We start from the raw sequence: 22961 nt of genomic DNA, 5'->3' as shown, positions 1-22961 counted from the left end.
AAATTAAAATAACAATAAGAAACCATCTTGCCACTGCACTAGTAGCAAAGTTCAACAAGATACAAATAACAAATGCTTGCTGGGCTGTGGAGAGACTGGGACTCTCATACACTGCTAGTGGGACTGTAAAATTACACATACGACCACGGTGGAAAGCAGTATGGAGATTCCTTAAAAAGTTGGAATTAGAAATACTATTTGACCTAGCCATTCCATTACTAGATATATATCCTGAAGAAGTGAGAGCCAGGACAAGAACAGATATATGCATACCCATGTTCATCACAGCACTATTTACAATAGCCAAAAGATGTAAACAACCTAGGTGCCCATCAACAGAAGAATGGATAACCAAACTATGGTACATAGACACAATGGAATACTATGCAACCCTAAAGAATAACATAGGATCTGCAAAATACTACATAACGTGGATAAACTTGAAGGACATTATGCTGAATGAAATAAGTCAATCACAGAAGGACAAATATTGCATTAGTCCATTATTGTAAAAATTCAAGGAAAGGTTTATATATGGAAGGAAATTTTCTTTGTTGGTTACCAGGAGTGGGAGGGGAGTGGAGGGAACACTATTAGACAGGTAGAGACAAATACTGATTTGGGTAAAGAGAAGGGCAATGTACCAAATGAGAGTGATCAACACGGTGGCACTGAAGAGGAAGACATAGAGGTGTGCATGGGAGGCACAGATAACAAAGATGAACCCTGTAGCACGTACAGTGCTGTGTTGTCAGTGAAGACAAACATGGATATATGGGTGGATAGATGGGCAGACTGAACTATTAAGTATGTCCAGGCAGGGGGGGAGTGTGCCCAAGACCATGTATAGGGTTGGCAGACAATGTTTCCACAAGTGTATTGGTGCATTCTAAATTCCCAGGTATATAGTAGAGCTGACAAGTGACAAGGTTGTAGGAGAGGGAGTGAGTAGTAGTTGGACTTGTGGGCTCAGGACCATGGTCGCAGGGGATGTCAAGCTCAATTGACATAACAAACTACACAAAACACTGCTCCACCTCCTACTTTGGTGAGTAGCGACTGGGATCTTAAAAGCTTGCAAGCGGCCATCTAGATGCAACAATGGGTTTCTCCTCGTCCAGAGTAAAGAAGAATGAAGAAAACGAAAGATTCATGGAAACAAGTAGTCCTAGTGACTGGTACACCATGCAATTCTCAGCCTACATGACTGAGACCAGAAGAACTAGATGCTGCCCAGCTACCACTATCAACCACTCGGTGGGGGATCTGTATAGGAGATCCTGGATAGAGGGGGAGAACAATGTGGAACAAAACTCAAACTCACTTTAAAAACAAAACAAAACAAAAAAACACCTCCGACCAGCTGAGCTTGCTGGTCTGATAGAGCCTGATGGAACCATTGAGACTATGGCCCCTAGCTGCCCTTCAGGTCTGGAACTGAACCCACATCTGTGGCTTCCAGCCAAACAAAAGATAGGCATATGAACTGAACATTTATATTAGGTAGTTATACTCCTTAGAGAGAACAATCATGGGAGAATAGAAGGGCTGTGTATGCACAGGGAGACAGCTCAGGTGTGGGAGTGCATGAAGGGAAGGACACAGGGAAGAGGTAACTATGGGGAGGAAGTGGGAGGGGAGCCGTTGCATTGTGGGAAACTGCCATCAATGTCATGAGACAAAGTGTATGTGAGCTGCTGTATGGAAGGTGAATTTGCTCTGTAAACTTTCACCCAAATACAAAAAAAAAAAGTAATAAAAAGAAGTGTTCTACTTCTCTATTCCATGAATCTGGGCTTGATCACACACATTGTTTGGCCAATGGGACATTAGCAGACAACACAAGCAGAGGCTTGTGCACTAGAGCTTGCCCTCTCTTTCTCTTCTTTGGAATTCTGCAACCACCACCATGTGAATGAGCCCAAGCTAATATGCTGGATGATGAGAAAAATGTGGCCATCACCCAGGTGACACTGCACCAACCACCAAAAACTTAAATGAGGCCTCCCACTATCAACTGGTCTGCTAACTATAGAACATGTGAATAAGGCCATTCAGCTCCAGCTGAGTTGCTGAAGACCAAAAGAACTGGCTAGCCAAGCCAAAGAAATGAGGTAGTAAGTTTTTGTAAGCCACTGTTTCAAGGAGCTCTAGTGGCCTAGTGCCTACGGCATTTGAGTGCTAACCAGAAGGCTGGCGTTTCTAACCCACCAGCCACTCCTCAAAAGGAAGATTGGGCAATCTACTTCTGTAGTGATACTGCCTCGGAAACCCAAGGAGGGGTTGCTATGAGTTGGATCTGACTTGACGGCAGAATTTTAGTTGAAGTTTTGAGGATTTTGCTTAATGCTGCAAAAGCTAATTGTCATCTAGACAGTCTACAAAGTCTGCACAAAATCCATGTGTATACTTCTACTCTCAAACAGATTTTAATCACAGTTTGACTGATATTATACCACTTACTTCATAGCCAAACATCAGAAAATTGACATGACCTATTAAAACAATATATATGATTCTGTAGTCTTTAATACTTTCATATAACCTCCAAGGATCAGGATGAATATGAAAACACAGAAAAAGGAGCTCCAAAACCAAAGGACAAGATGTCTTGATCCTGTCAATGGCACATGTGTGTTAGCATGTGCACATATACATACACCTATCCCTCACTTATTGCCTATCTCATTAACCAACATTTAGCTTTACGACCATAGTGAAAAATCTACTATGACCATAGTGAAAAATCTACTATCTGACTATTCTGTGCGTTAACAACATATGCCTGGCCGTAACAAACGATGAGGTAGAAGATGAGAGTAATGCTGGCTGTAATGGTAAGGTCATGTGCCATTTTGGCTGGGCCATGATTCTCAGTGGTTTGGCAGTTACATAACGTAGTCAACCTAAATTTTGTGATCTGATGTGGTCATCCACCATTTTCTCGTAATACTGATTTCTGCATATCAACCTGGTCTTTGGAACCTTGCCAGGTAGGTAAGTGAGGGGTAGGTATGTATATACCAACTATATTTCAAAATAACAAGTATTCAAGGATAAAGGCTGAAATGGCTGCAAAAATAAGTTATTTGTGAAAGATACAGAGTAATATTAGAGATATAAAAAAGGTCATGAAACAACTAATAATTTGTCATTACATATATACTTTCAATAAAACTTAGGACAAATTATTCTGGTCTTCCTGATTTTAATTTAAGAAGCAAATAAAGTTTGTATCATGAAGATTCAAACTTAGCATGGACTTGGTTTCGGTTGGGCAAGCTAATGGTAGGGCCATTTCGTTGCACAATTTAGGAGATGGCATTCACAGCATCCTGAATGATTCTAACACACAACTTGTGTCATCATACACAGAGGTCCTGCTGGTGCTAGTAATTCTCGGAGTCTCATCTAACCTTTGGCATTTTAAGATTCAAACTAAGAGGCTTTTATTCACAACATTCCAACCTTTACTCTTTACGCAGTTTACAATATAAACTGGATAAATACTGGATAAAAAAAACACAAAATACATATTTCACCATTATTAAATACACTCTATGTCATCCACTAAAAAATAGTGTTAATTACACAGCTACCCATTACCATTATCATGAATTCCTTTAATGTCATAAAATGTATTTTTCAAACTAAGATAAAATTAAAAGAATAAAGGTTCAGATTCATACCCTTTTTCTCTATCAACTCCACTCCAATATCTCTTCTCACATGTTTACTATCTTTTAAATAGTGTTTTTTAGACTGGTTTTGACTGGACCAAAGGTTTTTCAGAATATAAAAGGTAAAGGAAATTATAATTACTAGATTACAAAATTTAAAAAAAAAAAAAAAAAGCAGCAGCAGCAGCTTTTTTCTGTAGTTCTCCTTTCCTCTGCTCCTTAGAAAGTATTATCAGCTCATAACTAGAGAGGGTTCTATTGAACGTAACTATTGGTATATGAGAAGCTATCAGGACCAAATGAGCAAGCTTTATTTCTGAGCAAGCACTGGAACATGATGTGATTTTACTATCCGTAATTTGTCTTTGTTATAGTTGAAAATAAGTGATCCTACCACATGCCATGGGAGCTCTGGTAGCACAGTGGCTAAAGCACTTGACTGCTAACCAGAAGGCTGGCGGTTCAAACCCACCAGCCACTCCTTGGAAGGAAGGTTGAGCAATCCTACTTCTGTAGTGATACTGCCTTGGAAACCCAAAGAGGGGTCGCTATGAGTCGGGGCCGACTCGACGGCACATAACAACAACCACCACCACCACATGCCAATATTGCTACCTTGTCCCTTCCTTCCCCTAGAATACTGAATATTAGCTCAATTAATATTGTCATTTCAACCAATTCTTCTGGTGAGGATAAATTCACATAGTGCTATGTAGTCTGACCTACTTGACTCCACCAAAATACATAGTTCCACTATATGATTCTACTAACAAGCACTCAAAATTGGAAAACTGGTGTTTTGTAAATATATCAGAGCCATAATTACTAACCTGGTAACCTCCAAATAATTAACATGTGCGTGAAAACGCCCTACATAAAGGGGATGCAGATGCTGGAAGAGAAATGGAGTACAAGATCCATTTTCAATTTCTCAAGATGAGTGTTAACAGCATACTCTGAGAGGTGGTCAGAGGTTCCAAGTTCTCGAAATGGGTTTAAAAGGGGATTAAAAAAACAACGTCCTATATCTAGGAATAAATCTAACAAAACATGTCCATGATTTCTAGGCTGAAAACCAGAGAAAAATTACCGACAGAAAACAAAAAGACAAATGAAAAGAAATACCATGATCACAGAATGGAAGACTCCAAGTTGTAAAGACTTCAATTCTACCCAAACTGATGTATAGATACAAACATAACCTCAATTAATGTCCCAACATATTATGATGGGGAATATGACAAGCTGATTCCAACGTTTATATGACAAAGAGACAAGAAAATCTTAAAGAACAATAAAACTGGTAACCTTCTTCTGTCAGATATCAAGATAAAGCTATAGGAATTAAGAAAAGTAGAGCAATAGAACCAAAGTTCAGAAACAGATCCAAACATACGTGACTTAGGTGGTGATGCAATGCAATGGGGAATGGGTGTCTTTTCGAAAGATGATTGTGGTGTAGTAAATTACCTGGTATGGCTTTTCTAGCCCAAAGTCTTTGTAAACTTCGTGGTGGAATTTGCCATGAGCAACTGAGTAGCTCCTAATTGTTAAAAGTATCCACCTGGGGTATTTCTGTAGCTTAGCACCATGAATTTTCTGGGAAGTTAACTCTCTCTCTCAGATGTATAGAATTCTGTTGTTGGGATTGGTTATTCTGGCTACTCTGCCAGGCTCAAAAAGGAGTCAGGGTTGGTGAAAGGGCTGGAGGAAGGCAGCATGTCTGGCCTCACAGGAACAGGCCTTGGGCTGCTGCTGATGGTTCTGTCCTTGCCTCTTTGGCAGTGATACTGGGTACACTAGATACCTATATGGAAAAATATGAACCTTTATTCTTAACTCACACTATACACAAAAATCAATTCCAGATGAAATGTAGATCTAAAGTGTGCAAGGTCAAACAATAAAAGCTCGCAGAAGAGAACTTTGGAAAATATCTTTGTGATATTAGGGCAGGCAGAATACTGTGTAGCACAAACAGTTAAGCACTCAGCTACTAAAAAGAGAAAGGTTGTTGGGTTGAACCTACCCAGAGGTACCTCCGAAGACAGGCTTGGCAATCCGCTTCCAAAAGGTCATACCTTTGAAAACCCTATGGAGTGCATTTTCACCCTGACACAAACAGGGTAGCCCAGTAGTTGGAACTGACTTGGCAACAACTAGTTTGGTATATTTTGGAAGAAGGACAGGCAAAATTTAAACATGACAGAAAAGCACTTATCTTAAATGGGAAAAGAACTTATACATTTAGATTACGTTAAACTTAAGAACTTCTTTTCAACAAAAGATATCCTTAAGAGTGAAATGTTTGCATTACCTATATCTAACTAAAGATTCCTATTCACAATAGAGAACTTGGGGGAGGGGGGAAGTAATAGGAAAATGGGCAAATAAAGTAGACCAGAGACTTCACAAAACAAGATATCCAAATGAATATCAATATTAAAAACCAAAAAAAAAAAAAAAAAAACCAAAGGTATTTTACATCTTTAGTTGTCAGAGAAATGCAAATTAAAACCACAATAATACCATGACACAGTTACCAGAATGTCTAGAATAAAAAGATACACATTATTAACAAGTGTGGCTGAGGATGTGGGCCACTACTAGGGGAAATGTCAATTGGTATAGTAACTTCAGAAAACTATTTGGCAGCATCTAGTAAAGAGAAACATTTAGATACTTTAAAATCCTGAAATCCTAATCCTAGGTATATATGTAACAGAAACAACATATATATATATTCAAGAAAGGACATGCATAAGAATATTCTGAACACTCCTATTGTAAGATCCCCAAACTACAAACTCAAATGTCCATCCACAGTAAACAGGATAAATTACAATACATTCATATAATGGAATGCTGTCTTCTTGTTGTTATGTGCGGTTGAGTTGGACCCGGCTCATAGCTACCCCTCCTTGGTTTCTGAGGCAGTATCACTACGAAGTAGATTGACCCATCTTCCTTCCGAGGAGTGGCTGATAGGTTTGAAGCGCCAGCCTACTGGTTAGCAGTCAAGTGCCTTAGGCACTATGCTACCAGAGCAATGAGAAGGAACAAACAACTGCTACTTACAAAGATGGCTAAATCTCACAAACATAAGTGTTGAGGGAAAGACGTCAGAGACAACAACAATACATACTATTTTATTCCATTTATATAAAAGTTCAAAAACAGAAAAACTTTTGGTGTTCAAAACTAGGGTGTTTATGTGTGTAGTGGGGGGTGAGGAAAGTAGCAATAAGGAAGGGCTTGAGGAGGGCTTCTGGCTACCACTAATGTTCTAATCTTTAAATCATAGGTGTGTTCACTTTGTGAAGATTCACAAATTATAAATGTATAATTTGTGCCCTTGTCTGTGTAGATCTTATACTTCAATAAAAGGTTTACTTTATATATATATCCCAGAGGGACACTACAAATTAGATTAAGAGATAGAGCTTTTACTGAGAAATTAGGTTAAGGAATAGAAATAAACTAAGCCTGAATAAGTATGTTTATTTTTCTTCTGCTGTTCTCTTTTGGATCTCATTTAGTTTCATAAAACAAGTGCATAAAGACAAACCTGTGGCTACCTCTAAGTACGAGGACAAGTCCTAAGCTCTTAAAAAAACAAGTAAAGTAAAAGTCCAGTGTGGGAGAAATATCAAATTAACAGTTCAGTACAGCTCTTCTTTATTCTTCCCCTTACGACAGAAATGATAAAATATAGAGAACCTTAGAGTAAAAAGAATACGGACCTAGTACAAGCAGCGTCCTGCTTGCCTTTAGTCTAATGTTAAAAAAGCCAAAGCACGAGTTGCGACTGGGACCTTAAAAGCTAGGAAGCTGCCATCTAGATGCAACAATGGGTCTCTCCTCGTCAAGAAGAAAGAAGAAAACCAAAATTAATGGAAACAATCAGTCCTAGCGACTGGTACACCATCCGATCTGCAACCTATACAACTATGAGACCAGAAGAACTAGATGGTGCCCAGCTACCACTGCCATCCACTTGGAAGGGATGTAGGAGATCCTGCATAAAGAGGGAGAACAATGTGGTACAAAACTCAAAATCGTTTGGAGGCAAAAAAAAAAGAAGGTGGGGACCAGGTTTGCTGGTCCAATGGAGCCTGGTGTAACCACTGAGACTATGGCCCCTAGCTGCCCCTCAGGTCTGGAATTGAACCCACAACTGTGGTTTCCAGCCAAACAAAGTATAGGCATGTGAGTTAAACATTTACCTCAAGTAGACACACGCCCTGGAGAGAACAATCATGGGAGAAGGAAGGGCTGCTTATGTACAGGGAGATATCTCAGGGTGCAGAAGAGTATGAAGGGATGGACACTGGGAGGAGGTAACTATGGGGAGGAAGTGGGAGGGGAGCTGCTGCATTGTAAATTTTGGTCAATGACATGAGACAAAGTATATGTGAACTGCTGTATGAAAAGTGAATTTACTCTGTAAATCTTCACCCAAATCCTAAAAAAATAAAAAAATAAATAAAAAAAAATAAAAAAAGCCAAAGCAGTCCTTGTAATTGGTATGTTTAATTCACCAGGTTTAGATTACATATATATGACATAGTCACAGCCAGAGCCATGGGTGGCAACAAAGAAAGTGCACCTGCCTAGAGGTTCCTTTGCAATATATATTAATTACCCAAGAACCCTGAAGAGGTGGTAGTAACCAGGGTAGGTATCTATCTAATCAAGGACTTGATCTACAACTAGCCACATGCTGGCATTATTAATGAGTCTCAGGACATTTCACAGTAAAAAGATGTAGCAATCTGATTCCATCAAGATTTACAGCCTTGGGAAACCTATGAGGCAATTCTACTTTGTCCTATAGAGTCGCCATGAATTGGAATGGCCTTGATGATGGCAATAGGTTTGGGATCTTACATAAAAAGCTTTTTTGAAAGAAAATGAATTATTACATTTAAAAAATTATTGAAATAAACTTGCATGGTATAGCAGCAACAAAGTTAGTGATACAGTAGAGACAAATGGGACTGGGAGTCAAGAGGCCTAGCATAATACCCAGCATTTAGCAGGCATACAGTAACAACGAATGATCTACTGCCAAGAACTTTGGGCAAATTATTTCTTCTCTCACTGTATCTCTATTTCCTCACTGCTAAAATTAGAGTGTAATGAGGGCTAAATGAGTTAATGCATATAAAATACTCAGAACAGCTCTGGGCACAGTCAGTACTCAGTAAACAGTAGACACCATTCCTGGTTCTACTGCTAAATTTAGGTGTAATCTTGGACAAAGTCACTAACCTCTTTGGAATTCTATAAAGTAACAAGCTAGTAACAGATTCTCTATAGTATCCTTTCAGCTCTAAAATGATTTAAATTCTGGTTATTAAACATGTTACATAAGCCCCAGAAACACACACATACACATGTTAAATTACTATACTTTCTAGACTATAGTATTCTACATAACACATGAAACATACTGTTGTGGGTGTGTGTTTGTGTGTGGGGGGATCCTGGTATGTGGGGATGTGACATCAAACTAGTTTTTCTAAGGTGTAGACTTTAACTTGAATACCTACCAAAAAAAGAAATATATTCAGAGTAGGGAAAGGGTCCTGGAAGAGGATTAAGGAGATTTTGTTTTATTCCTTATACTGCTGCCAATCTTTAAAAAAAAGAAAAAAAAGTCACATCTAGCTATGTTTATTTACTTATCTATTAAACGGACAAAGATTGGAACAGATTATCACTAAGAGCTCTTTGAAACCTTACTTTTTTCCTTCTTCTAAACTACAATGTTGTCAATTACAAAGGTTCCTAGAAAAACAGAAGTTGTAAAACCAAAAAATGTTCTGAGAACTGACCAATATCCTAGCCTAAGCAGTCGCTGATCTGGAGATGAGTGGCAAAAGCCCCTGCCTTTTAGAAGGACCCGCACTGATCTTCAAGAGCTAAAAGACTTAGATTCTGTCTCTGTCTTCTACAATACTATATATTCGGAACCACAGAGAAAGCAGGAAATGGAAATTAGGTCAGTATATGCACTGATTTGCTAATTTTCACACATAATCATACAGTAAATGGTAAGTCCTTTATACCTAAATATAATTAATAGTCAAAAATCATCAAGCACCTACTATGTGACAGGGCCAGTGCTAAGCACTTTAAAAGTGTTATCTCATAAAGCAAGCAGAAATTTTTGGTGATTTTCAGGTGAAACAAAACAAAAAAAAAAAACTGTTTTAAGGACTAAAAAATGCATGGCTACATTCATTTAATTAGCTCCAAGATAAATCCTTGCCAAAAAGGACAACAGACAATTATCTAATTATATTTAAAAAAAGACAGACAACTAGAAACTGATATTTAAACTTTTAAGTCCACATCAGGAAAGTAATGCACTCTTAATAAAGGTTTCACTATACTCTTACCTTTTTATTTCAAACCTACAGAATATCAGAAGTAAGGAACAGAAAATTCTCTAAAACATGTAATTAAAGATTATTTGGAAAAACAAACTAAAAACCTCTTACCTGAGCATGAAAATTGGACATAGTCGTTGTCTCTATATCTTTCTTTCCCAATATCTCCATTTTCACTGGTGAATTGGGAAAATTAAATGAAAAGTAGTCTAAAAAGTCAGGTAAATAAGTAGCTGCCCCATGAACAATACCCATTACATAGAAAGCTGCAGAGTTTTCATTTTCACTGAATACCAGTCCCACAAACTCTTCTGCAAACCTCTCCATCTCCACAGGAGACAAGTGGGAGAGTTCATTACTATAGGCATGGATAACTGATGCACCTCCATTAGGCTGGTGCTCAATATGAATAAGCTGTTTGAACTCCAAAGTGTCCAACCTTTTGAGGTTATTCTGAACCCGTGGCTCCTTTAATGAGACAAATGGAAACTCACTGTTCTCTGGAATTTTGGAATCACAGTTCTTGGTATCCAAATTCTTTCCAATGTAATCCTGTATGTTATCATTTAGGATTCCTTTGGCTTCTTGATCTTCAACATCAGATAGCAATCCTGAGCAGATGGTCTGAATAGATTTGCTATACATTTTTGGACGCTTCCGTTTTTCATTCTCTTTGTGTTTCTTTTTCTTTTTCTTCTTTACCTTTTTAATTTGTAAATCTTCCATATTTGTTTTTGGTTTCTCCTTCCCACCTGTTGGGAAAAATTTTTTTGAAACTCCATACTTTAATTACTTAAAAAAAAAAAAAAACATGCCTTAGGAAACATTTTATAGTAAATAAACAAAATTTACTCAGAATTATGTTTCCATTTGGGCGTAGTTTTACACAGTATCGATGATACAGATTTAGTTAGCTCCCCCACTCCATCCACCCATACACACACACAAAGAAGGTGGTTTAGGACAATGTTATGTAGATGGTATGTGGTATCACACTGATATGTAGCATATGTTCAATCAGTGTTTACTAAACGAATGAGAGGAGTGAATATTTCAGAAAACATAATCTTTAAATTTTAAAATCAGAAATGAAAACTGGAATAAAAGTCAGTATGAGTAATACCCTCCAAGTGTTTCCATCTGACACATATTGTCAATTTTACTTTATTTCAGGCTTCAAAATTATATCAAGGAGATGTTAAGAAGATTTATAAATCATAAAGCAAAATACATGCATAGTATAATAGCAACAAACACAGTTCCCAGTGAAGACCCAACAAGGTACCATAAAGGAGGTGACGAAATCAGAATCACTTCTCGTGCCCTGAACTCAAAGCATACCATGTATCAGTAAAGAGATGAATCCAAAGTTAAAGAAACAGGCATGGGGAATCAAAATGTACATTAATGAATATCTATAAAGACAAGTAGACTGTGTGGGCTCTGACATGGAGAAATGCAAAGAATAAAACATTAACCTACAGAGGTTACTGTGTGCTATCAGGTCAACTCCAACCTAACAATGACCTTACAGGTCAGAGGATAACTGCTCCACAGGGTTTCCTAGGCTGAAATCTTTTCTCTACAGAGCAGCTGTAGGTTCAAAGTGCCAACCTTTCAGTTAGCAGCAGAGCATTTAACCATCATGCCTACCTATAGAACTTAAATGTCCGTGTATATGCATAACACTATCGGTGTATGCTTTTCTAATAATAATTAAAAAAAGTAAATATCCTCATAAGAAAATATATTTCCTAAGGTAATACAAAAAAGCCACTAAACTAATACTTGAGAAAGGAAGGCATTTGCTATTTGTTATTTCATTTTTACCAATAAATGAATTTAGTTCCTCTAACATGCTTCCTTTATACCTCAAGTTTCCATCTTCACATATCTCTTTTATTCCTTTCTGCTCCCAGTGAGATATTTTGTTGTTGTTGTTATGTGCTGTTGAGTCGGCCCCGACTCATAGTGACCCCTCCTTGGGTTTCCGAGGCAGTATCACTATGGAAGTAGGATTGCCCAACCTTCCTTCCGAGGAGTGGCTGGTGGATTTGAACTGCCAGCCTTCTGGTTAGCAGTCAAGTGCTTTAGCCACTATGCTACCATATCTTACCTACTTTTAAAACTTAAGTCCCTCCCATCCTCCCCCAAAAGCCTTATTTAATATTAAGTATTTTCTGTCTTTTTCTTATTACCTAACTCCTCATAAGGAGATCTGGTGGCATAGTGCCTAAGGCATTTGACTGCTAACCAGAAGGCTAATGGTTCAAATTCATCAGCCACTCTTCGGAAAGAAGACTGGGCAATCTACTTCCATAGTGATACCACCTCGGAAACCCAAGGAGGGTCGCTATGAGTCGGATCTGACATGACAGCAATGAGTTTGGTTTTTTTGGTTGGTACTTAGAACCATTTGAGGCTTTTTTTTTTTTTTTTCCATCTTACCATTACTTATAGGTACTACAAGTATCCATAACTGTGGTAGTTAATGTTGTGTGTCAACTTGGCTGAGCCTGGTTGAGTGGCTAGGCAGCTGGTGGTATAGTTATTCCTCATGATGAGACTGGCCATCAACTCCATGGTGGGGTCTACCAATAGCAGCTGAGTAGCTGCTTTAGGGATGTGGTCTGCTTCCCATATGTAAGAAGCAGCTTTGGAAATGGTCTCTAGTTTATGGCACGCCTGAACCCTGCCTGTAGCTGAGCTGTTCAACAGCCTGCCATGCTCTGCTGACCTTGGGACTTTCAATGGATTTGAATCAATGGCCTACCTACCATATTGTTTGGTAACATAAGGACTGTGCCATTTTATTTGCTGACCTTGGGCTTGTTAGCCTCAGCAGCCAATAGCTGCCTGAGTGAAGAGATGCCTCTAGCTTCAGTGGGTCAGGAGCAAGAGACTGAGCTGAAGCCCAAGGTCAAGGGGCTTTCACACAGTCCCTAGAGCTTGGCACTTGGATTCAGACTTCCAGCCTCCAAAAATTTTAAGAATAAACTCCTGCTTGTTAGAGCTACCCCATTTGTGGTATCTTCTGTTAGAGCAGCACTAGGTAACCAAAACAATCACTTGAAGTCCATGATAAAAATAAAACAAAACCAAACTCACTACCATGGAATCGGAGCCGACTCATAGCAACTGCTCCTTGGGTCTCCGAGGTGGTATCACTATGGAAGTAGATTGCCCAACCTTCCTTCTGAGGAGTGGCTGGTGGGTTTGAACCACCAGCCTTCTGGTTAACAGTTAAATGCCTTAGGCACTATGCCACTAGGGCTCCTAAAGTCCATGATAAGTTCTGGAAAATAGGACAACGTTATGTGACTTGGATGTTGTGCGAACACCATATTACATATAGGCAGTCCCTGTATAATCTGTTGTTAAATCCCCATGAAGTCTATTATATTAAAACCTAACAGGAGCCAATCAGACAAAGTTCAAGAGCTGGATACAAGAGGCCAGCCTTGTCTGGTATTTTGATGGTCTGGGTGGGTGCTGTGCTGGCAGCTGTATTGGGACTTTGCACACATCTGGGCAGAGGGCAGGTGGGCAGAGCAAGGAGAGGTGGCCACAGAGACCAGGTATGCGGGTGCTGGGAATATGGTTAGCAGTCACAGCCCTGGTTGCCACAGCTGTGTTGGTGCAGCCGCTTCCTGATCATATTCAGCTGCCACCCAAAACAGGGAGCCCATGAGTTCCCTGGGCCCAGCAGGTACCATTGGCACCACCAGTGCCCATGGCAGGAGCAGAGGAGCAAGCGGAGGTGCTGCTCTGCGCTGGGAGTGAAAAGCTGTATGGATGCCGGGCAGGTGAATAAAGCAAGGAGGCGGAAGCAGAGGAGGTGGCTCTGCAGGAACTGGTACGCACCCTGGGGCCAAACTGTTTGTTCACTTTAGGGGTCTGAAGTCTTTAAAACCACTAGGGGAAAACAATAAACAAAAACAGAGTTACTGTCTCTTTAAAAAGCAAACACCTTCTGGGGCCAAAGATGTATTCCCAGTAGGCACTGCCCAAATGGATATTAAGTGATGCATACCTGTACATACAATGTTGCAGTACATAATTTGTTGATGTTACCACTCTCTGGTGTTCATTGTTACGAAAGACGCTAATAATAAAAGGCAATGATATTAACAACTTAAAAAAAGTAATCAACTTATGTCTGTTGACTCTTCAGAACAGAACCTCATTGTAATTCAGGGACTGCTGGTACAGCCTTAAATTTTGGTCTAACCGCCTCTTCATAGTCTCTTATCCTAAATACTGGAGCCAAATTAATCCTTCTACAATGTTTATATATTGTTTTGATCTTATTCACACTTTGCTTAACTGCTTTAAGGGCCCTCAACATCAGCAAAACAAAGTTCAAACTCTTCAGCATATAATCTAAAAACAGTGACCTCAAGTATCTGATGCTCCAGTCAAACAGTACTACGTACAACTTTTATAAAGCATACTTAGTCCTACCCTATCTTTGTATTACTGGCAAAGGCATTCCTTCCCCCTAAAACACCCTTGTCCTGCCCAGTACTGACTACTAAATAAAAGACAACACTCATATCATCTCCTTCATTTTGTTTTCCCTCATCCCTCCAGCTGAACTCACTTCACTCTGAATTCATGTAAAAATTATTATTTGCGTCACTGATAAGATATCTGTATATTTTATGTCCTCTAGGACACATGGCATGAATGAAACAACTTTTATATGAAGTTAGAATGAAGTGATCCTTTATTTCCATATGTCCCTCATAGCACCTAGTATATTGTTACAAACGAACACTTCATGAATCTGTGCATGAAAAGACCTCTTTTACGAACAGAATATCTGAGATTTATAGGTTTTTCCCTTGTCTCCCTTAAGTCAAGTTTTTCCATTACATTAATACCACTAAATCCTAACCCCAGAAACAACAGCAACAAAAATTCAAGTTGATGAGAATTCTGTATAACGAAAGTTTAATGTTAATAATTATCACTTCTAAAAATGTATAAGTATGTATGAAGATGAAAATAGTATCACCGTGAAAAGCTAAAAATTTGTCAGCATTATTTATTACACACACTTAAAAGGCATAAAAGGTGAAGTGTTGATTCTCTAATAGAGTCTATAAAATTAGTTTAAAAATATTTTTGAATAATGTTAAAAAATTCATATTTGCTATCAGGCATAAACTAACATTAACAACAACAACAAAGTTGTCATGGGGTCAATTCTAACTCAATGACTGATTTTTCCAAATTAAGTAGATTGCCTTTGGGCCAACTCAACCAGCAACCTTTCAGTCAGCACACTTTGCACCATCCATGGATTCCATCAAAACATCAGATTTAGGTTAGTATCTAAAAACAAAGAATAGGGGGAGGGGACTAAAACATAGGGTTAATCACAATGAAAGATTGAAAAGGTTTATATATGAAAGCAAAATCTAAATAATCAAGGGGGGGAAGTGAGCATAATAAAAAACAGAATTTAAAAAAATTTAAAGAGTCCAAGTGATTAATCCTTGGAAGGAAGATGAGGCGATCTACTTCCGTAGTGATACTGCCTAGGAAACCCAAGGAGGGGTCGCTATGAGACTCGACGGCACATAACAACAACAACAACAACAGGTGATTAATAGCATGCCTAAATCTTATAACTAAAATTACATATAAAAACTTCAAAAATTAAAGTTTGACAAAAATAAAAGCTAATATCCTATTTATTATATTTACAACCAATATTAAACAAAAAGTGGAAAAAAATATTCAGTCATTAAAACACATATTACTTTGAGATAAAATAGGAACTATTAGCATATCTATTTCCCACTCATGAGAATAGGCAAGAAGTATTTTATTAGTCATTAACTTAAAAATGAAAACTAGTAAGAAATCAGTCAAAAGAGAGTCTTATCAATCATGAAGGAGTTTAAACTCCCATGGTGAACTATTTTGTAATACCAAAGTGAACACCACACACACAAAAAAACCCACCAAACTCACTGCCATCGACTCAATTCCAACCCATAGCGACACCTTTTGGGTTTCCCAGGCAGTAAATTTTTACGGAAGTAGATTGCCAAGTCTTACTTCCACAGAGTGGCTGGTGGATTTGAACTGCCAAACTTCTGGCTAGCAGTCAAATGCCTTAGGCACTATGCCACCAGAGTTAACATAGTAGAACTGTGACTGCTATCCTTAAAAAGGCCAGCTGGCGAAGATGGCCCTTGGCTGCATCTGGGAACTTGGACTTTAGGAGAGTTCCCACCATCCTCTGAAAAAGAGTGGCTCACTTTGCCTAAGTGTTTATGCAAAAAATATAGTTTGTGCTGAACAACTACTTTCTTTCTGGAAGTCTACGATTTTGGTTAATGCTGGGCAGAGGGTGCTTACATGGCCAATCCCTGATAAAAACCCAGGGTACTAAGTCTCTAATGAGCTTCCTGGTAGACAATATTTCACATGCATTGTCACAATTCATTGCTGGAGAAATTAAGTTGGTCTTATGTAGATCTCCTGAGAGAAGACTCTTGGAATCTTATGCCTGGTTTCCTCTGGACATCACCCTGTGGGACCTTTTCTCTTTACTGATTTTGCTTTTCATCCTTTCTCTGCAATAAATCATAACCATGAATATAACTACGTGCTGAGCCCTGTGAATCAGCAAACCTGACAGCAGTCTGAAGGGATCTTCAATAGACACAAGTAAAAGGCATTCTTTTAACTTTAAGCCAAACTGAGGCAATAATAGTCAACAGACAGATTTTAAGTATTTTATGTAAACCTTCACTCATTTTCTTTCTCTACATATGAAATATATTACAGGTATATGTAGAAAATACTTCTTAATTTTCTTTAAATGTGTAAGGTTTCTTTAAAAGCATATGGTTGCTTGGATAACCTTTCCCCCACAGAGCCACAGACACATAGTACACCACAAGCATATATACAACCACAGACCTAGAGCCACACACTGTGCACCACAGATACACACAGAGAAGCACGTGCACAGACAGAACCAGAGCAAGACAGTGAGAGAGATAGCAACACACACACACAGCCAGAAAGAGATACTCACACAGAGGCAGAAAGAACTACACATAGAAACAGAGACAAATACAGACAGGGTGTGTGTTAATGGCTAAATACGAAAAATTCCTTTAAAAGTAACAAATTCCCTGGCATTAACTTCTACCACTCATCTCACTGTATCGTTTGTGTTAATAAAGGAAAAATAAAAGCTGCATAGAAAAATTGGACCTGATTTCAAAGCTAATGTAGGAGTTAATATAATTTCATCAAAAAATAGCTAATTTCACATTCTGGTCTTTGAGAAAATAAATTTGCTTTTTGCCCCCCACTGTGATGTTTATCACTCTTCCTGCCATGAATTAATTACCTGTGACTTTTAGTAAGCTATCAATAACCTTGGACACTTGTTTCTTTTACTACCATTCCACTTATTCATCAGCAAGCTTCTTTGATATGCTATAATGATACAATTTACTCTCAAGAATGCTATAATTGACTGTTCTGATTGAGATCAAAACATGAACTCTGGGACAAAGTGAGCAAAAACTGCAGAACAAAATTCAAAGTCATAAAAAAAAATCAAACTTACTGGTCTGATAGGGACTCTTGGAATCCCTGAGCTGTGGCTATGGTGCAGTGAATTAACTGGCATGGTTCTTCTAGCCACGGTCTTTGTAACTCCCACCAGGTTACAAGGTAGAACGATGTAAATGTAAGGTGCTTGTGTCCTCACCAAAGAAACTGGATAACTTGTTACTAATGTAAAGTACGTGGCACCCTTGTCGGGGTGGGACCATGGAAATAGGTATATTGAACTTTAAAGTGGGGACTGGTCAGTTTTGTCATCCTATTAGGCTTAAAATGAACCATCACAGATGCAAAAGGGCGATCTCACTACCATCAAGAGAAAAGAGCCAGAGGTGGAGTGGAGTACATCCTTGGACCCAAGATGCCTCACCGGACCCCCTTGGTAGACTAGAAACAGATGGCCAGCTGCAGACAGACAGCAGCAGCAACACCAAGAGGCAAGAGACAGAGTGGGGTGCACCTAGGTGTACCTACTGGCAGAGCTAAAAGAGCTTTGCAACACTTTCCTGAGAAGGGCAGAGGCCAGCCAAGAGGCCAAGGGCCAAATAGAGGCATGCCTGAGGACATGAGAGTGGGAAGACTGTTCTGATGGAAGAATTGTAGAATTGTATCCTGAGCATTACTGAACCTGATTTGTGGCCTGTTACTTCCCCAGCTTATTCCATAATCATGAGTACTCTCTGTGAGTTCTGTGTGGCCACTGCAACGAATTACCTAACCCAGCAAAGAAGTAGTGAGTGCCATGGGAGGGACAGCTGGTAGAAGAATTGGCAAAAAGAATTGGCTGCTGATAGTGATTCTCTTTCCCCTTTGTAAAGTTAGACGAAGTCACAGAATGCTTCCCCCATGCCCTTTTTGCAATGGCTCTTAGACACCCTTCAAAACCCACTTCTGGAGATCACCTTTCAGTCAAAAAAAAAAACAGGTCTATAAGTGAACAGTAACACCTGTGAGGAATGTGCTCCTCAGAACAATCATCAACCATATGAGACCAAAAGGGCAGCATCTGCCCAAAAATACAGTTCAGAAGATAGGTAGGGACATAAAAGATGGGCAAATAGAAATGAGGAACCTAGGACTGCAGCTAATGTCACCAAAGAAAATGGGTATAAATTATTGAATGGGAAACTAATTTAGTCTGTAAACTTTCACTCAAGCCACCATAAAATTTTTTTTTTTTTTTTTTTTAAAAAAGGGGGTATGTTCTTACAACTTACCATAATAAACGATATAAAAATGGCTGGAAGATATACGTGTGCTCAGCAGTTTGTAGACATTAAGTATCAAAAGGATGTGAATAACTACTAAATAAGCTTATGTTTTAGACTGATTTGCTCCTTTAAAAAAGGACTTTAATAGGGCAAACCTATTTCATCAATGAAAAACAAGATTCCTAGTTAATAAACATTTTTTAGCATGTATATATTTGTGTATGGCTCTGCAGGCATACTAAACTTGACATTGTTTTTATAAAAAGCCTGGAGGAAATGAAATTGGGGTGAAATAAGCGTTAGCATCTATTTTAGACTTTCAAATGCTATCATCAAACAATCAATGCCTATGTATGGAAATAGCTTGCAACATTACCATTACGAGAATATTTTAACAAGGAGAGAAAAAAAAAGGTGAGGGTCATAAAGGAAAAAAGGGCACAGAGTATTTATAGTATATTGCCCCTGCCAAATTGATTCTTTCGTTATTCCAGGACACCAGTAACAAAGAATGCCTACCCCTGATCATAGGCTCACTTAAAAATTGGCTACACACACAGAACAAACTGTTTTTGCTAGATAGTAACAGTAACACCTATTCAATATTGATAATGAGACAGGCATTGTTTTCCAGATTAATCATGTTTTTATTCTTTTAATTATCTATATGCTAGCCACTAGGTGGAACTCTGGTAGCATAGTGCCTAAGGCACTTGATTGCTAACCAGAAGGTGGGGATTCAAACCCACCAGCCACTCCTTGCAAGGACGGTTGGGCAATCTACTTCCATAGTAATACTGCCTTGGAAACCCAAGGAGGGGTCCCTGAGTAGGGTACAACTCAATGGCACATTAACAACAACATATGCCAGCCACTAAGGAGAGGAGAGAAGAAGTTTTGTTGTTGTTTTTAAATCGTAAGAGTTAATCTTTCATACATATTTAAAAGAAGATTCATATCCACTTATTGAGTATCTGTGGGTCATACCCTATACTTAGCACCCACCCCATACTTTACTTTATTTAGTCTTCAAAACTTGGTAAGGCAGTAATTAGACTGTATTATTTATAGTCATTTTATAGTAAAGACATTTCCCCAAAATGGTTATCTTGGAAATCACAAACTGAATTTCCAAATCTAATTTCTCTTCCTTTATTATTAATGGGTTTCAGTTCAGCTCGATTCAAAATATCTGTGGAAGTTTTCATCTACTTCCAAGTCAAGGTTAGTACTGCACATTATTAGGAAATGTCCATTTTAAGGTTTTTTAAAATTTTACTTACATGTATTTCCTTGGTTCATATATTTCACATTAATGGCGCATTAATCTAGCATTCACCTGAGAACATATGAACTTTTAAAAGGTATTTCTAAGAAAAAAGACACAGATTCTTTCTCAAGTGACATGAATTTATATCACTGCACATTCAAGTGGATGAATAAGAAAATGCCTATTTAACTAAACCAATAAGTAAAGTTAAGTAAGCATTTCAAGCAGTAATCATCAGCTGTACAGTGCGGTTAAATATGGTTCCTGACTCAAAGGCTTACAATCTAATTAGACAACATTGCTAAAGCACACTATGAAAAGAAAATAAAACAAAGGATCATGAACATTAACTAAGTAGCCACCAACTTAAGCCTTGACTGTTTAAGGTTGAAAGAATATCATAGAAAATAAAGCTCTGACATGTAGAAAACAGAGCTTAAATAAATTGCTACAAAGTAAAGAATGAAAAGGAAATAAGAATCTGATATTATTTATCTTAAATAATATAAATTAACTAGTTATTTCATTGCACATGCAGTACTGTGGCCTTTTCTCCCTTATATATAAAGGCTTATCAACACATACATTCAATATGAAATTAATCAAGGTAAAGTGTTTTGATCAGCAACTGTCAACTTAACAGGGCAGATAATGAATATTGCAGCTGTCTAGCAACTGAATGCCTTTAATTCTTACCTTACTATTTCAGTGAATTTAAGATCTTTATTTTTATTCTATGACAAATTCTTAGAAAGTTCTGATTTTTTGGTAGGATTTGTATTACACTTATTACCCAATCACCCACCAAGCATGCAAGAAATAAGCAACTAAACAGTTACTCTTCTACATTTAGCTCAGAGTAAAATGTTTTCCCTAAATCCTAGACTATGATATGATTAATGTCACGTATTTATAAGAGGATTTCTTTTGCCATGCCTATGGGAGCTCTGGTAGCATAGTACCTATAAGTCACTTGACTGCTAACCAGAAGGCTGGTAGTTCAAATCCACCAGCCACTCCTCGGAAGGACGGTTGGGCAATCTATTCCCATAGAGATACTGTCCTGGAAACCCAAGGAGGGGGCACTATGAGTGGGCTCCGACTCGAGGGCATGTAACAACAACAACATCCAACATCGTGCTAAAAATTGTTTCACCTTTGTTGTAAATTATCTAAACATGAATAAGCCTAGTAATGCAAATATGGAATTCAATGACCCATTTTAAAATCATTTAAGGAATCCAACAGCTTAATGAAGCTTAATCTTTATTTTAAAGGAGCCTGCTGGTTTAGTGGTTAAATATTTGGCTGCTAAGCTTAAGGTCAGTGGTTTGAACTCACAAACCACTCTGCAGTCTGCTTCTGTAAAGATTAAAACCTTACTCTGTCATACTGGGATGTCCGGTAGCATAGTGCCTAAGGCATTTGACTGCTAACAAGGCTGGTGGTCCAAACCCACCAGCCACTCCTCAGAAAGAAAATTGGGCGATTTACTTCTGTAGTGATACCACCTTGAAAACCCAAGAAGGGGTCACTATGAGTTGGATCTGACTCGACGGCAATGAGTTTGGTTTTCTTTTTGGTACTCTGTCTTACAGGATCTCTATGAGTTGGAATTGACTCAAAGGCAATATTTTTTTTTGGTTTTTTTCTAACCTTTACTCTTAAAGGGAGCTCTGGTGCCTAGTACCTAAAGCATCTGACTGCTAACCAAATGGCTGGTGGTTCAAACCCACCAGCCACTCCTTGGAAAGAAGTTGGGCAATCTACTTCCATAGCGATGCCGCCTAGGAAACCCAAGGAGGGGTTGCTATGAGTTGGATCCAACTTGAGGGCAGTAAGTTTGTTTGTTTGTTAACTTTTAAAGGCTAAATAAACATACTTAAGTTGTGTTACCACATGGATTAAAACTCCTCACTACTACATATTTACTTTTCTTTCCTGACCATTGGTATATTCTCAGCAAAATCACAGTACTAAATAACATTTATTTTAATCATTTAGCCATTAAGTATATTGAAATTAAATCATTGAATATACACTTACCTTTCAGCAAAATCTTTACTTCTCCATTCTCTTTCTTGATCTCATTCATTACTTTATGCTTCTTCTTTTCTCTCTCTTTTTCTTTGTCTCTCTCTTTGATTTTGTCTTTGATTTTTTCTAAAAGACAGAAAAAAAGGGTATATGATTTAAAGCTATTACAATCTTATTTTTCTCTGTGAGCTACTATACAATTTCTGGGATTGTAATACTCGCAAAAAAAAAACAGAATAAAAAATAAACTTTTTTATCCTCTCAGTTGTGAGGAATAAATATTTCTAAATATTCTTTCATATATTGACTATGGAATACATATTTATAATACAAACATCAAAAACTTGTCAAAATTTATTTCAGTTTACATTTCATTCTAATGATTATTCTTCACTTTCTTCATGTCAACTTAAAATAAATGAGATAGTAAGCTATGGTAGAAAAAGCCTAAGGTTTGAAGTTGGGCATATCTGGATTTATAATATAACAATGGGAAACTTACTCAATCTCATCTTCCTCAATCTGTAAAAAATAGTTAATGCTTTCCTCATAGGGTTAATCTAAGGATTAAATGAAAGGTCTAAAATAAGTACCTGGAGTAAGACAAGTAAGACTACATCTTAGCTCCCTTATTCTCACACTTTTTAAAAATTAAGATATGACTAATCTGGCTGCCGGGTGATATTGTAATATTAACATAAAGGGTATAAAAAATCTAGGCATCAGTGCCTGTATTCTAAAACTTCAAACCCTAGATTTATAA

The 22961-nt window shown here is 38.0% G+C and overlaps 1 protein-coding gene across 1 annotated transcript in view; it reads right to left on the bottom strand.

The window, feature by feature from the left end:
* Positions 1-22961, bottom strand: part of RSBN1L (round spermatid basic protein 1 like) — a 131054-nt gene that overhangs the window by 59598 nt on the left and 48495 nt on the right. Inside the window, exons 2-3 of the mRNA XM_007944722.2 lie at positions 22208-22324; positions 10190-10830 (exon numbers count right to left, since the gene is read on the bottom strand). Coding sequence (XP_007942913.1) covers positions 10190-10830; positions 22208-22324 — 758 coding nt within the window. The remainder of the gene's footprint in view (positions 1-10189; positions 10831-22207; positions 22325-22961) is intronic.

The sequence above is a fragment of the Orycteropus afer genome, unplaced genomic scaffold (assembly GCF_000298275.1).
Source record: "Orycteropus afer afer isolate SDZICR_OR568_19922 unplaced genomic scaffold, OryAfe1.0 scaffold00007, whole genome shotgun sequence".
NCBI lineage: Eukaryota > Metazoa > Chordata > Mammalia > Tubulidentata > Orycteropodidae > Orycteropus > Orycteropus afer.
The sequence above is the reverse complement of the archived record's forward strand: the minus strand, read 5'-3'. Positions and strand labels throughout refer to the sequence as shown.